The sequence below is a fragment of the Cricetulus griseus genome, chromosome 3 (assembly GCF_003668045.3).
Source record: "Cricetulus griseus strain 17A/GY chromosome 3, alternate assembly CriGri-PICRH-1.0, whole genome shotgun sequence".
Taxonomy (NCBI): Eukaryota; Metazoa; Chordata; class Mammalia; order Rodentia; family Cricetidae; genus Cricetulus; species Cricetulus griseus.
In genome coordinates this window covers 108,643,315-108,659,684 of record NC_048596.1, presented here as the reverse complement: position 1 = coordinate 108,659,684, position 16,370 = coordinate 108,643,315, and the positions used below count along the sequence as shown (strand labels likewise).

Sequence of the window (16,370 nt, the reverse complement as noted above, 5' to 3'; positions counted from 1 at the left end):
AATTACTGCCCCTCGAAAGCACCCGGAATCTCGCGATATCCTGGCTGGAGGAGCGCGCTGCTGGTGGGCGGGGTAGGGAGAGCGAGTAACTTCCGGCCAGGCCGCTGTCTGGGTGGCGCGGCCCGGTCCTCGCGGGTGTCGCCGCTTCTCGCTTCCACGGCCGTCCCCCCGCCTCGTGCGGGGGGTTGGGCGGCCGCGGGAGGCCACTCAGACCTTCCCCGGTGCCTGCGGTTCGTTCCGCGCCGTGGCTGTGCCCGCGGGGGGCCCGGGGTCTGAGGGGCTGCGGCCTACCCGGGCCCGCCGCCCGGCTCCATGAGGCACAGCCTGACCAAGCTGCTGGCAGCCTCGGGTCGCGATTCGTCGAGCCACCGCGATAGCCGGGAGCCGGCCGCCACGCGCGCGCCGCCCGGGGACCCGACTGCGGCCGCCGCGGGGGCGGAGACGTCAAGGTCCGGATCGTCTGGCCGCGAGCCGCGGCGCGGCGACGGGGGCGAGCCGGAGGAGGCCCGGAGGGGGAGCCGCGGCAGCGTGGCCGTGCGCGCGCCCGCGCCCTCGCCAGTGAAGATGGAGGAGGAAGAGGAGGACGCAATCGCCATGGTCCCCAAGGAAGAGCCGGAGGACATGGACTTTCTCTCTGGGCTGGAACTGGCCGATCTGCTGGACCCTCGGCAACCGGACTGGCACCTGGAGCCCGGGCTCAGCTCGCCCGGGCCCCTGTCCTCGTCCGGCGGAGGCTCGGATAGCGGCGGCCTGTTGAGGGGGGACGACGACGACGAGAGCGCGGCTGCCGAGATGCAGCGCTTTTCTGACTTGCTGCAGAGGCTGCTGAACGGCATCGGGGGCTGCAGCAGCAGCGGCGGTGACCGCGGCAGCGCGGAAAAGAGGCGGAGAAAGTCCCCGGGAGGAGGCGGTGGCACCAACGACAACAACCCAGCGGCGACCAAGAGTCCCCGGAAGGCGGCGGCGGCCGCTGCCCGTCTTAATCGGCTCAAGAAGAAGGAGTACGTGATGGGGCTGGAGAGTCGAGTCCGGGGACTGGCCGCCGAGAACCAGGAGCTGCGGGCCGAGAATCGGGAGCTGGGCAAACGCGTGCAAGCACTGCAGGAGGAGAGTCGCTACCTACGGGCTGTCCTGGCCAACGAGACGGGACTGGCTCGCCTGCTGAGCCGGCTGAGCGGCGTGGGACTGCGGCTGACCACCTCGCTCTTCAGAGACTCGCCCGCCGGTGACCATGACTACGCCCTGCCGGTGGGGAAGCAGCCGCCGGAGCTGCTGGAAGAGGACGACGCGGCGGGAGGAGTGTGTCTCCATGTGGACAAGGATAAGGTGTCGGTGGAGTTCTGCTCGGCGTGCGCTCGGAAGGCGTCGTCGTCTCTTAAAATGTAGGGTCAAGTAATCTGCTCTTTATCCGCGTTTACCCCTTTCTACTCCCTTACACCATGTAAAACACCTTTAGTGGGACATCTTCACCGGACACATTTCAGAGGCGGAAAAAAAAAAGTAATATTAAATCTATTAAGTGTTTAGCTAAAAGCATGAATGTGACACTGTAACCAACTCCTAATGATAACCTGTGACTATTAAATCTCTCTGACAGTTTCTTTTTTAGGTGATTTCCTTCCTGCCAGGCTCCGTTGTAGGGGTTACAGAACAGTCGTTCCCGCCTCACAACCTGGTAAGGATCCATCTCTTCACGTAACGCTCATGCTCTGCTGCTTAGTCTACTTTTAATGGGCAACATCTCAATTTGTGTGTGTGTGTGATATATTTTTTTGTTTCTTTTTTCTTTTTGAAAGGTGGGAGGGGAATCTTAATTTGGGCCCTGTCCACCCTGGAAACAGACTTGTGCTGGTCAATAATGTACTTAAATTGCTTTTGGTTGAACTAGCTGTTAAATGTGTCCCCTTGTTCAGAGTTGCGTGTACCTAGCTCTTCTGTCCCCAGTGTGGACATGGCCTTGGATGACATCGGTTCCAACTGTACACTGAAACCTGCTAATAGAGATACAGTTTGGAGACAGTGAAACAGGTGAAGTTGAATGGAAGTTCCGAGTTGTACAAGGTGCAAATTGGAATTCCAATTGTAGCAACTTTTCAGAGGTTGACAATAAGTATTTGAGGCATGCACAAATGTGGGTATTTTTCTGGAGATGAAAAATCTCTTAAAATACTTAAGAATGCCTTCTAATTTTCAGTAGAAAATAAATACAATCTATATAAGATCCCAATATTTCATCACTTGAAAACTTGGAAGTTAACATACCCATCAGATTTCTGTGTTTTAATTAGAGGAAGAATGATTAATGAAATGTTTGAGGACCAGCACAGTAATTAAGTATGAAGAAATTGTTGAAAGCATTTATTTTTGTTGTATTAAAATTTAGGCTAAATTTGTGTATGATTAGATATTGAAGGTTGTGAAAAGTGAATGAAAACATGTAAAGTGAGGCTTCACAAAGAATCTTATTTTCCATATTTCTAAAACTTTTGCCTTTTTAAAATTAAATAGTTCTGGCCACTTAATGATATGACTGAGGCTGTTTTCCAAAGATGGAAAATATTCTTCCCTTGAAATACTGTTTATTGTCCACTTGTCTAAATCTGTGTTATGATGTCTTGAAGTGCAAGAGACATTAAATTCTTTGTGAAACATCACTGTTTGATAAAGGATATACGTATTTAGCATCCTTGTTTTTCTTTGTGCTAAAGTGGATACAGCTGTTGGGGCAGAAGAGACGGGACCAGCTGCTGGCCACATTTCCTGCTTTATTTTAAAAGGTAGTATAAGAAATAAGGAAAAAGAGGTAATATCAGGGCTTCTGCTGTCTTTTATTTTTAAAATGTTCATAATTAAGTATTTTCCAGCAGTCCAAAGATGTAAGTTATCTTACACGTAAGATGTCTTATTTTGTTACTTGGTTATGGAAATGGAATCTTGTTCTTGCACAACTAACTGTAAATGTTTTGTTGCTAGATAATATGATTTGAGACCTAAATTAGTCTCTGGTTTTCAGTATATCACATTTTGTAAAGTTATCCACTGCACTTGAGCATGAATGGGTAGTAGCCAAACTCTCACAACTTGGAGTGATGGACCTGCTTCTTCAAGGGCAGGAACAAGTCCCCACAATGCAGCTGCATGGATTTTAGTGCCTACTGAAATATATATATATATATATATATATAATATACATATATAGAAACCAAAAGTAGTTGGAAAATTATTTGAAATGACTAATTTGTGCTCTTTCTGAAATATGTTAAATGTAGCTTTTGAAACAGAAGCCTTGAATTGAAATTTAATACTTGAACATTTTTGTATATATTTCTTTGTATATAATTTTGTGCAGTACGATGACAAAAAATGGTGTCATAATAAAATCAGGTTTGTTGATCTTTCAGTTATGGGCTCAAAGAATTTATTCATCTTTAATATGACATTGGAAAGTAGTGGATAAAAATAGGAAAAATGATTGTTGGTAATACAGACTGTGGTCTTTAGTCAAAAGGTTCTGGAAGCAGTAAGCTTGATTTCCAAAAAAGTATACCATTTCCATGGAATATTTTCTTAACATCTGTGCTTTTCTCCTGCATTTGAGGTGTGGGCTTGGGGAGAACCAGTTTCTGGATTGGGATGTTTTGAAATTCCAAGTACAGACTTTTAGAATGTCATTTTATAAATGACAGTTTGGAGAATTAAGAGCTCTTGACAGTGGCAAGATTAGAATGGCCTAATTTTAAATCTGCTTTGTTAGGTTCTGTATGTTTTATTAACTGTCTTTTCTGTTTTCATTTCATTGTTTCTTTTCTAGTTATGGTGACAGTGATTTTTGTCATTTTTCTTTTTTTTTGCATCAACTCATGGTCTTGTTTTTACATGGTAACTGCATGTATTTAGGACCTATCAGGGGCTTGAAATAGATTTTATCATATTTATGTGTAAGCACATTTTATTGTAAATGTTTGGGTTTCTCAATCAACAACAGTTGTTTATTTCAGTGTGTAGTAAACAGTATTCTTAAAGTGTCCTGTTCACTACTTGTTAATTAAAAAAGTTATGATTAATGTAAAACTGTTGTCTTACTATTTTTAGAAATTGTGTTGTAAATAATTAGTATTTAGATAGAGAGTTCTGGAATATAAAATAGATTTCAGGTTTGAATGTATTTAATGTGATGGTTGAGAACAATTTAGCATTTGGGGAATTATTTCAGGTTTTATTCCTGATTTGTACCTGTGTGGTAAAAATGATAGAAAACCTAAAGATGTAGCTTTTTAATACCTGTCTTCCTATGGTAGTCCATATTCATACATTAATTAACACATATTGTTGTAGTAGTTCTATAATAGTGACTTATGTTTTATCCTTTTTAATCAGGCTTAACTAAAAAGTACATGTTTGTTAAAAATGTAGTCACTCCTCTGATATATCCACAAAGTATTCAAAATATTTTAAATATCTGTGCATTTTATACTCGCTAAATTAATCTCTTTCTCTTCTCTTTAAACAGCTTAGCAGTATCTGCAAAAACGAATCTTTTCCTACAACCTGTTAACTGACTGGACTGATGGTAACAGTAATTGTGGGAGCCATGTCGGTCAAAAATTTGGCATCTGCTGCAAAACATGAATGCCATTTCCAAGTTCCCAAATTACTTCTATACTGATTACACTTTCCAGAAATGGAGATATGAAAAGATTCTCTGGAATGCTTGAAAGACTTAATAGAAATCCATGAGACTAAGTTAATTTTGGAACAAAATTACACCTTTTCCTTTCATGGCAGTAACACTAAATTTATTGCATATTTTTTTTTGAAAATATGTAACCATTGGAGAAGAGAATTATAGTGTTTTATCAAGAAACATTAGATTTTTACATAATAAACACATTCTGTGGAATTAGATTTAGTGGGTTAGAGTTACATAAATAGGTTGGCAGTGATCACACAACTTACGAGTTTTCATTTATGGAATGTAAAGAGCTGCTTTGGAAGACAGACACATTGCTGAGTAGAATAAAGTCCTCAACTTAAAGAGTAGTGTTTTTAAATAGATGTATTGATTGTATATTTTTAAAAAGTGATTATGATAATGTGTGGGTGGTATTGCAATTTAGGGTATGAGCTTGTGTGCAATCTCAGATATGGCATGTTGGACATTCTGAGTACTTGATCATGTTTGAATGTTTTGAGGTTTCTGATGAATGACAGTTTCTACTGTTCTGTTAAAATTTCTGTAGTGTTTTGTAAGGACCTTCATATTTTGGATGATGATGGCTTATTTCATATTTCAAGTAAAAAAAAACCACTCAGAACCCAATCATTTTTTCATTATTGTTGGATTATGCTAATACATTTTTCATCTGCTCTAGACTAAGTCATATTTTTTGGCTCACTTGGGAAATATGCAGATAGAAGAGGGAGTTGATAGGAAGTAGTGTTATTACTCAAAATTCATTCAAGTCCTCTGATATTCATCTATGTGCTCAGAGTCCATAAAGTCAAAAAGTAAAGAGAATTCCCACAGGCTTATATTTAAAGTAACCGATTCCTATAGTGCAGCTGATCCACATCCAAAGGTTTAAATACTGCTACTTTGGAATCAAGATGTGGATAATTCACTAATAATGTGTACCTTAATAACACTCAGTTATCTGGTTGAGGTATTTTGAAAGTAGAGATCAAGTGTGCTCACAGATGAGTTAATTTTTGTAACAAATAAAACAGATTCTTCAAAGTATAGTAGGTAATATTTGTGTTTTCTCCCTTTTTCTATGTTGATTCTAAGTTGATTCTAAGTTGTAAGACCCACCTTAGTATTTTTATTGTGTTCCTGGGTCAGCACTCCTCATCTTCACCTTTTATTTACTTAGAGATTAAAAATGCCTTCCATCATGGCCACTACAGAATTTTTCATATATTTGAATTTAAAATACCAGCATGTGTGAGCTCAATATTTAACCAGTTACCCTGTTTTACAATATTCTGTATAATTTTTGTTGACTTAAATTTACTATCTGAAAATATTTTGTTTATGTTAAGAACTAATTTATAGATCTAGTCACAGATTATGTTTGGAGCACTGTATAATTCTGTCAGTCAAAAATTTGAATTTTATAGCCCGAAAGTGTTTCCAAGTTTTGTATCATCCTGCTGAGGTCAAATTTTTAGACCCTTCTGGCTCTTAACTGAGTTTGGACTTTAATACAAACATGTACACACATATTTCTTATATACAATGAACATTTTAAAGCCATGTGCCTGGACAGAGAAGATTTAAAAATTTTAAATATTTTTAATGGTTTGTCTACTTTAACTGGACTGAAATTTTAACCATTTTCCTCACTGAGGCATTGTTCCTAGGTCTGAGCCACAAAAGGCTAAATTTCCTTAGGTTTTAATGTTACAGTAACATTAAACATTAAAAGCCTTGTGAACAGGTTTTTGTAGACTTGTGGCAGTAGACTAAGCATTTATTTCTTAGTTGCCCATTTCTACTAGTTTAAAAAGAGGATTTGACTATGTAGCAGAGACAAGAGTCCAGGAATCCTCTTTTTGTGATAGAAACAGTTTAACATATAGCTGGAGTGTTGGGAGTAAGGTCCTGCGACCATTACAAGCATAGTGAACAGTTTGTACTTCTCAAACAACATGGGTCTATCACTGGATTTTGAGTTACCTGAAGTTGATTATACCATCTGTATATATCTAAGGAATCTAATTTAATAATTATATTTGATCAATTGAATTATGCATTAGAAGTGAGATTATAGGTGGACGGTTTTCTATCAGTAAGCCTTTACTTTTGCTAATATTCCTTATAATGGGCAATTATGTACAAAATATATTTTCTCATTGCAGTTGTAAAAGTAAAGCATACTAGAAGTTGGGAACTCTTTTTAGAAAGGAAGCAAAAAAAAAAAAAAACATGATTATCTCAGGGGAAGATAAAGGAAACCTTTTATGGCTGGAAAGATGGCTCAGAGGTTAAGAGCACTGGTTGCTTTTCTAGAGGTCCTGAGTTCAAGTCCCAGCAACTACGTGGTGGCACACAACCATCAATTAGATTTGTACCCTCTTCTGGTGTGCAGACATAACGTATTAAGTAAATCTTTTTAAAAAATTTGAATAGAGTACATTTTATGTGTTCTTTGAAAGAACAAAATCATCTTTGCCTTCCAAAACCTGTGCTAAATTTCACTTGAATTCTAATTTTTTGTTGTTGATAGAGACAAGGGTGTTGCAAATGGACTAGAAATCACAACGTACATCAAGCTATTCTCAAACTTGGGACAAAGGCCCTGCCTTTTCCTCCCAATCGCTAGGTATACCTGGGCATTTTTTTCTTTAGACAGAAGCCTATTTCACATTCAAAGCCACCTTTTCTAAATCAACAAGTCATACTATTTAGAAGGAATAGTTAAGATGTATTTAGAAATGAAACCATATTTAGCATGGTTGTAGACATTGCTACACTCTTCTGTGGTGACTAACTGCTTCAAGGAGAATTGATATAATGTGCATTACTGAGGCTCTGTATCCACAGCTCATGACCTTAGAAGCTATGTATATCAGCCAGTGGCTAATATTAATAGTGCAGGTATTTGTCATTACAGAAATTGGACAGTGTTTATTTGGATGCCACAATTAGTCGTAGTTTAAAAAAGAAGACTATGAAATACTTGCGAAGAAGACAGTGGATTGCTCCAGAAACAAATGATCTAGGGAAATAACTCCATGATCATACATCAGAAAGCAAAAATAGGAGCAGTAGGCTGTGAGTGGGGTTACTCAGGAAGGTACTAAATTATATGTTAACTTGCTCAGCATTATACATGGGGAAAAAGAAAACTCAAGCCTGAGAATCTAGAAAACTATCCCATAATAGGTCAAAACTTAAAAAGGTGACTTTCTAAAACCTGTTGGCTGGGATTGACCCTTTGTGAGGAAGATGAGTGACCCCCATGGAAACAGCCTGAACAGAGAAAAGTAAAGTAACATGCTGTATTTAAAAGGAAAAAAAAAAAATTCCCCTTCCTGTTTGGCTTCATGAGGACTTTATTCTTAATTGCTATGTAGTCATTTTTTCTTCTTGTGCTATAGACCAAACTAAATGCCTTAAAGTAAAGGAGTGGTACTGGCAATGGTTAAGAAACAGTATTGGGCAAACTAGGGAATTTATGTTCTTTTGCATTTTTGTTTTTTGAGCTACGGATTATATGTAGGTCCTCTTACATGCTAAAACCATTTTACCACTAACTTACATTCCCAGCATCAAAAACTATATGCCCTGTATGTTTTTATTTGGGGTTCCAACTTTTGTTGCTCTGTAGTCTTTCATTGCAGGTCAGAGTTGTATCTTGTAAAAAAATTCTGAGTCTGAATTTTTGATATAAGAGACATAGATTATTTTCACCATTTTATTTTTGTTGTACATATTTGCTTCAAATCAATGAATTTTCTAAGCCAGGTTCAGGTAGCTGAAGGGCCTTTATGAGGAGTCTATATTGTCTAGACCCAAGGTAGGCTGCAAACACAGTCTGAAGTAGAATGGGAAATACCATCTTTCTACAGACAGGCTTAGAAACTGTAATCCAGTAATTTAAGATGTTTCCTCTCCGTGGTAGAGGGCTTGATTCATACCTGTAAGAAAACATTGATTATCAAACATGTAAGCCCTATAAGTCTTAAGGTAAAAGTATCTAAAAGATAATGTCAGTCTCCTTTTCTATTGTTATATATTCACTGTTGCAATGGGCTGCATAGACATTTTCATTAATGCCTTCTCTTTAGTCTTAAAAATGATTGTTTTGTGTTGGTGGCATATGTCTCTAATCCCAGCACTTAGGAGGCAGAGGCAGGCAGATTTCTGTGGGTTGGAGGTCAGCCTGGTCTACAACTCAAGTTCCAGGACAGCCAGGGTGGTACACAAAGAAACCCTGTCTTGAAAACAAACAAACAAACAAAAACCAGATTGTGATTTTTTTTGTGCCTCTTTAGTTCACTTCTGGAGGTACACAGAATAGATTGCTACAAGAGTTCAGAGAGTAACTGGAATATTTTGGTGTGGATGGCTTACACGTAGCAGTTTGCTCACAGTATTTTCCTTTAGGACATGTGTGCAAACTCATCTCATTTTATATGACACAGCTGATAATGGTTCGTTTTGTATCGAGCATTCAATACACAGTGAAGGTTAGTGGCCTGAACAGTATATAGAGGCAGGCACAGCATGACAGAACTACTTTAAAACTTGGAAGAAGGGAAATACTGCTTTTGGTCTTAATGACTTAAAGTAAGAATATATTTGCTCTCTTTAAGTTTCGAGTTCCTTAGGTGGACGTATAAATAAAGGTTTTAAATTAGAAAACAGTCCTACCTGGCAGCTAGGCCCCCATTCATAGGTATAGCCAAAAGGATAGGGTATACGCCACCCATACCAAAACCAACTAGTGCGCCCCGGGTCATGGCACAGGTCTCACAGTTCAGATCACCTAGGAAATAAATCGTGTAAATGATGGTCAAGATACTTAAGCAAATGCGATTTAAAGAGCAAAGGGTTCACATTTTCAGTGACAACAAAAATGATTGCTCAAAGGATGGTATGTAGCGGCATGAATGCATGCTTAGCGTGTATCAAGGCCTTGGCTGGGAAATACTGATAAGTAGGAAGATCTTGACTTGATCTGGATTTTTATAAATTTGAATCCGTATGTAACAGAAAATAAAGCATAAAATTGAACAATCACACACATGGAATACTCAGGATAAATGATACAGTTTCAATTTTTTTTTTTTGTTGTTGTTGCTAAATACTACACATTCACATAGTACTTCCAGAGATTACAGCGTTGTATTCTCATAACCTACTTTTCATTAAAAGGATTTACATATAATGTGGGAATTATATCTGAAGCTCCTGCTTCAGATCAGGGAAATATGACACACATGTACTCACTGTGCAGCCAAGCACAGGCAAACCTAATGTGAATCAGCTGTTGGGTAAGTCTAGCAAGCTTCAGCCTTCCCTAAGTACTGCATTATAGCCCACAGCTACTTAGCATTAACATTTTGGTATTAGGTGAAGCTGTACATAGTGTGTACTAAGGCAAACTGAGGGGATAATGAAATAAAACATACCTGTACTCAAAGGGTAACTTAAAAAATTTACATAAGTCAGGGTCGCTGTCAAGAAAGGCATCACGGCCATTGGTAAGCTGGAAGCTAGTCGAGCTTGTGTCACGTGCAAGATGCGCCGAAAAAGACTGTTTGCTATTAGGCCACTGAAACCAGCATTAAGTCCAACATATGCTGATCCATATTCAAGCAGATTCCTGAGGGTGAGGAAAAAATAACCCGTTTCCACAATTTGGTTAAGTTCTCCAATTCTGGTATGTTACAGAACTTACTAGCACCGTGGGAAGAATTAAGACATACAAACCAACATTAATAATTAATAGCTTCACATCTATATTTCTATTCTAAAAAGGCTTGAATTTGGGCAACACATAAGAATACAGTGCTACTGGCCACCTGCATTTTGTGATTTTAATAAACTTGCCCTGAATTGTGTAATAGGGAACAGCTCTGAAGAGGGAGATGTCTGGCTCTTTTGAACTCCCATGATATCAAAAAATTACAACACATTTTAAGGTGGTACTATTATTAGTTCTTACACTCATTGTGTCTATAAACAACTTGTTTACACATAGATACATACTCTACTCGGTTTCAGTAGTTTGGAATTAATGTTTTTCTCTCAAGTATTAATATTACCCAGATTAGGAAATTGGGGTAACTGAAATTTAAGTGAAACATTATGCTAGGTAGTTTACAGTGACTCATCGACGAACATTTGAAAGGTAATTTGAGATGAGTGAAGTGGATTTAAGCCAAAATATATGCTCTATATGCTTAATTTTGGGGAAAAAAAATACCTAAAACCACCACTGAATCCTACAAATAGAATAAGCTATGGTCTTCAGCTACAACTCAGTCTGGTTTCCACCAGCTGTGTTGTGATCTGCAGTATGGCTCACTGTTGCATGTTTCTCATTTCTCAACCCACTTAGGGTCACTCTAAAAGTACCTCTACTAGGTTCTGTAGTTTTTGCTTACTTTAAAAGCTTTTCCAGGACATCATACTAAAGCATCCTACATTGTGTAAGGTGATGCTTTCCTGACCTCTTACTTTGCATTCACCATGCCTATCATTTCACTCACTGAGAATTAGTTATATAAAGGTGACTTGGTAAAGGCACAAGAAAAGCTGCACTCTATCTTGGAGAGTCTCATAGTTGGCCCCATGGGAAGAGACTGAATTGAGGTTTTCAGAACTCTAGAAATGGTTCCGAAAATTAGAGAACTATCAAACAAATACAGCCCCAATGTGAGAAGCCTGTTTTTTTGTAGGGGCTGAAGAAACAGAACTTGTGCACTTTCACAAATACATAAAAGTTATAAAATGGGAGTCATCCCTATTTTAACCATGGGAACCAAAGCTTAGAAACAGTGGAGCTGAAACTCGAAAAGAACACTTTATTGTCTCCCAAACTGCAGTTTGCTGTGGTTTTTAAATTAAACATTTTTATTGTTTCTAAGCTAAACCATAACCTTGTAATACCAGCTTAATTTGTAGTGCTCTCTGTTTAATTTGGCGCAGAGACCACTGGCAGCCCACTCTCTTCTTTTGTTCCTGTCATCATCTCCATTCCTTACATCAGTCTTTCAGGCTTTCCTTACCTTGTGTAAGTTTTCTGTTGTTTATCTCCGGAAACAACTAAACGGGGTGTCTGTGTAGGGGTAGTGGTAAGGGAGACACAGTTGCTGAAATTTATCAAGTCTTAACTGCTGCTCAGTGTTAGGTTCTCTCTTGAAGATGGTTAAGTGCCAGCAAAAAGTGGAATTGGTGTGCTCTCCACACTTGAAGCAGTTTCCAAAGTAATATTTTACATCTTTCATTTCAGCTCCCACCATGCTTGTCTGTACTCACCAGTGTAACTTAACTATGCTGGTTCCTTCACTGGTACCTCTTGCTTACTTTAAATCTATTACCCAAACTGGCTGGAATAGACAATAAAGTTAGTTGGATCAAATTTTTCCTGCTTAAAACCTTGTTATGTCCACACTAATATTGTTTCCTCAAATATGACAGATCGTGGCTTTGTCACTTCTGTGACCTTGTTCCTGCTCTTCCTAGACTAGCTCCTTTTCAAGGTCTCATGGTTGGGTAAAATCAGTCAGTGGGTAAAGGTACCTGTCTGACAAGTTCCATTAGGACCCACATGAAAGAGGAGACCAGACTCCTGAAAGTTGTCCTCTGATCTCAGCACGTGTGTAAACATACAGCTTCGCCTTAGCTTGTCATAAATGTAACCCACTCAGATTCTCTGGTGGAGGAGGCCTAAGAACATTCTGTAGAAGTACAGTGTAGTTGCCTGTACTACCTTTTTAGTATCAGCATGCTTTGTAAATTATCTTTCATTTAAAGATCTTTAAACACCCATTTCTCTGTCATTCCATCTAGCCACATATTCCATGGTACTCTTACTAAAGGTAAGCATACAGAAATATACTGAGAAGACAAGATATAAAAAAGGAGGTGGGTAGTTGGGGTGCACGCCTTTAATCCCAGCACTCGGTAAGAAGGCAGAGGCGGGCAGATAACTGAGTTCGAGGCCGGCATGATCTACAGAGTGAGTCACAGGACAGGCTTTAAAGCTACACAGAGAAACCCTGCCTCGAAAAGCCCAAATAAATAAAAACATAAGGATAACAAAGTTCTTTTAAGATGTTATTTGTAAATGGGTCCATGCAGTTTTGTATCACTGTCAAAGTTGAATGGAAAGGTTGGTTCACCAGTAGGATACTTGCAAAGATGAATTTTAGTTTTAAGTTCTACAGTGAGTTGTGATACACAAAAATGGTGTCTCTGGGTTTCAAGCGTTTTTCATCGTAGCAAAAATACAGCTTTGTTTCCTTTGATATCCTGTGTTATTTACACATAAACCAGCAAATTTAAGATAATCTAATAATTCTTTCTGATTAAAGACATTTTATTTTTTTTAAAGATTTTATTATGTATGCAACATTCTGCTTCCATGTATATCTGCACACCAGAAGAGGGCACCAGATCTCATAACGGATGGTTGTGAGCCACCACGTGGTTGCTGGGAATTGAACTCAGGACCTCTAAAAGAGCAGGCAGTGCTCTTAACCTCTGAGTTATCTCTCCAGCCCCAAGACATTTTAATACTAAGGGATCTTACCTTTCTGACTCTGGAAGTTGTTTAACTTTTCTGGATATGATATTAGATATTAAATCATCTTTGATAGCACTTTCTTTATGGTTTTCCATCTTGGACCTAAAAAAAAATAAAAATCCCATTTAAAAATTTTCTAGAAATAAACAGTCACCTGAAATGCATACTTTTGAAAACTATAGATTAATTTCATAATCTGAAAAACCAATGTATATGTAGCATACAGAAAAAAATCCCCATCCCTCAGTACAGCACAACAGAAACCTGAACATGAAAAAACAGCAAGAGTTTCTAGGAAACACAAACTTCACAATCCTTATTTCCTAAGCAATTTACAATAGGAATGAAACGAAAATTATGAAATTTTTAATGCAAACACGGTGACATGCCTGTAGTTGCAGCACTTGGGAGGTGGACCTAGGAGGATCAGTTCAGAGCTATCCTTGGCTACATGGGAGTTTAAGGCCAGCATGAGCTACATGAAAACTTACGACAGGAAAAACCACAAAGAACTTGTATTCAATAGTCAAGAGGGGGAAAATGCAACAGCTGCAAGTCATGAGAAAACAAAAAACCAGCAACCTGTAAACTGATAAAATGTTAAACTATTAGGGGGAAACTAAGATCACATAGATATATAATTAGATAATTAGGTTAGTTAAAACTAGAAAATTTGCCCGGGCATTGGTGGCGCACGCCTTTAATCCCGGCACTCGGGAGGCAGAGGCAGGAGGATCTCTGTGAGTTCGAAACAAGCCTGGTCTACAAGAGCTAGTTCCAGGACAGCCTCCAAACCGCAGAGAAACCCTGCCTCGAAAAACCAAAGAAACAAAAAACAAAACAAAACAACAAAAAACTAGAAAATTTGATTTGGAAGCATTCAGGAAAGTGACATGTTGCTGATTGAACTATAAATTGAGTGTAACCACTTTGCAAAAACAATTTGGTGTCAGGTTAAAGAGATGGCTCAGTAGTTGGAAATGGCACTATTGCAAAAGGTAAGAATTGGGCCCTCGGACTCTCCAGCTCGCAAGAAAGGTCTGCTCACAGCTGCTTGTAACTCCAGTTCCAGGGAAATAGATACCCTCTTCTGACTCCCACGGGCACTGCAGGTGTGTGTGTTAGGCCACACTTGGACACACATATACACATAAAAATAAAGTTGGAGACTGGAAAGATGGCAGAGTAGTTAAGAGTACCAGTTGCTCTTCCAGAGTGCCCAAATTAACTCCCAACTTCCATAGAGTAAATAGCTCACAACTCCAGGCCTACGGTGATTTGATACCCTTTTCTGGTCTGCAGGCACAGCACAGACGTGACTGACACTTTAGACCGATTACGGCCCACATGCCAGTAGTTTGCTGATGTCTGTACCAGACAGGGTGCATGTCAGGATGGCAAATGAATTTTTCTGTACAGATGCAGTTCTTTAAAAAACCACTTCCGGGTGGCAGTTATGAAAAAGAAAGGCCTGCCACCCGTGGCGACACCTGCAATAATAGCATTTGTGAAGCTTAGGCATCAGGTTTGTCAGTTCCTGGGTTATAAACTGTTTCTCAAAAGAAAGAAAAAACCCAACTAAATACTACACATATTTCCGAAAGTATCTACATAAAAATCGGAGATTGGAAAATTAAATTTAGCCACGGCCACCCGATAAAGTGGCAGTAATTCTGAGATTAAAGTCAATAAATCCTGTAGGGTGGGAAGTGAAGAGGGGCTCAGCACAGACAGCTCCCCCTGTTGTTGCCACCCCGTGCATTTCCCGACACTGGCATAGTGTTACTCACACTCCGCGGGATGAAGGGCACAGTATGCCCTCCTCCTAGTCGCCGGTGCTTGCCCAGATTCTCCCGCGCTCGGGTTTACCGCAACCTTGGCTCAGGTCGCCTGGGCTCCATCTTTGGCTGACACGTGACCTTGTCGATGCCTCTGCTTCCTGTGGAGAGGCTTCCGGTCCGGGAGCTGCTAAACTGGATTAGCAGGGAAGGCGGGCGGCTGCTGAGGGCATCCGTTCACTATCCCTTTGCCAGGTAGAGCCTGCGGAAACCACCATCCATCCGTCCCACCTGGGCACGCAGCCCGCTTCCGGGTCTCCCGAGCTCGGCGCGCAGCGGGTGTAGGCTGCTCTGGCAGTGAAGTTAGCCCGAGGCTGAGGCCTTTGCCCGGTCTTCTTTCGCTTGGATCTCCCGCTCTTTGTGCCATGTTGTACTGTGGGTGACTTCCAGCGGACCGTGAGCAGTTCCACAGCCAGCGCTCATTGCCTCAAGCATTCCCGGTGTCCCCTAGAACACCGCTTCTGTGAAACGGGGTTCGGTGAATGGAGTGAAAAAGTTCAGAAGCTAGAGAACCGGGCGAGATAGCGCACGCATTAATCTCACCATTCAGGAGCCGGAGACGGGGATCTCTGCGAGTTCCAGGTCAGCTTGGTCTACACAGTGTGTTCCAACAAAGCAGCCAAAGGATTTAGGGTCTCTATAAAAGTTATCTGAGGTAGCTATATCAATATTGGTGTCTCCCTTTATCACTTTCTGGTTATTGTTTGAGATAGGATATCTCTGTGGAACCTGGAGCTCATCCATTCAGCAGGAATAGCTGCCAGCAACTCCGAACTGGCCTGTTTCTCTGGCTGAGATCACAGGTGTGCCTACCATGCCTAGTGTTTTGCATGGGTGCTAAGGATTCAAACCCAGGTCCTCAAGAAACACAAGCTATCTTTTTTCCTTTCAACAGTCATTTGTTGTTGGAGAATATTATTTTAAGATGTGCTACATTTGTTTATGCCGTGGCACATTTGTTTAATGATGCAAAAATGTGTTGCATTCTTTTATGTTGCATTTGTTTAACTCTGTGAGGCTGTGTTACTTTACCTGTCTAAAACACCTGATTGGTCTAATAAAGAGCTGAATGGCCAACAGCAAGGCAGGAGAGAGGACAGGCAGGGCTGGTAGGCAGAGAGAATAAATAGGAGGAGAAATCTGGGAGGAGGATAGAGGAGCAAGAGGAGAGGAGGACACTAGGTGCTTGCCCAGCTACACAGCCAGCCACAGAGTAAGAAGTAAGGGTATACAGAAATAGAGAAATGTCAAAGCCCAGAGGCAAAAGGTA

The 16,370-nt window shown here is 40.5% G+C and overlaps 2 protein-coding genes across 9 annotated transcripts; one reads left to right on the top strand and one right to left on the bottom strand.

The window, feature by feature from the left end:
* The first annotated feature begins 80 nt into the window (after positions 1-80).
* On the top strand, positions 81-6,927 carry Crebzf (CREB/ATF bZIP transcription factor). Of its 8 annotated transcripts, none has more exons than XM_027407638.2 (4): positions 81-1,382; positions 1,598-1,675; positions 2,709-2,777; positions 4,511-6,927. In XM_027407638.2, exons 1-2 carry the CDS (start codon positions 313-315, stop codon positions 1,611-1,613), a joined length of 1,086 nt encoding a protein of 361 aa, XP_027263439.1. In that variant the 5' UTR covers positions 81-312; the 3' UTR covers positions 1,614-1,675; positions 2,709-2,777; positions 4,511-6,927. The 8 variants fall into 8 exon arrangements, with proteins under 8 accessions (XP_027263439.1, XP_035298290.1, XP_027263440.1 ...); XM_035442399.1 differs by adding an exon at positions 1,914-2,028 and having other exon boundaries at positions 2,709-6,927; XM_027407639.2 differs by having other exon boundaries at positions 1,598-2,028.
* A 1,479-nt stretch (positions 6,928-8,406) lies between these two features.
* Positions 8,407-15,220, bottom strand: Tmem126a (transmembrane protein 126A). The gene is made up of 5 exons (XM_027407641.2): positions 15,053-15,220; positions 13,269-13,364; positions 10,141-10,334; positions 9,380-9,494; positions 8,407-8,643 (listed from the first exon to the last, which is right to left on the bottom strand). The coding sequence occupies exons 2-5, from the start codon at positions 13,355-13,357 to the stop codon at positions 8,445-8,447; spliced, it is 597 nt and encodes a 198-aa protein (XP_027263442.1). The 5' UTR covers positions 13,358-13,364; positions 15,053-15,220; the 3' UTR covers positions 8,407-8,444.
* Between the last annotated feature and the right edge of the window lie 1,150 nt (positions 15,221-16,370).

Coding starts and splice junctions, on each gene's coding strand:
- Crebzf (XM_027407638.2), top strand. CDS start 313: ATGAGGCACAGCCTGACCAAGCTGCTGGCAGCCTCGGGTCGCGATTCG.
- Tmem126a (XM_027407641.2), bottom strand. CDS start 13,357: ATGGAAAACCATAAAGAAAGTGCTATCAAAGATGATTTAATATCTAAT. Junction 10,335..13,268: donor CAACTTCCAGAGTCAGAAAG/GTAAGATCCCTT, acceptor CCTCACCCTCAG/GAATCTGCTTGAATATGGAT. Junction 9,495..10,140: donor AAGTTACCCTTTGAGTACAG/GTATGTTTTATT, acceptor TTTATTTCCTAG/GTGATCTGAACTGTGAGACC.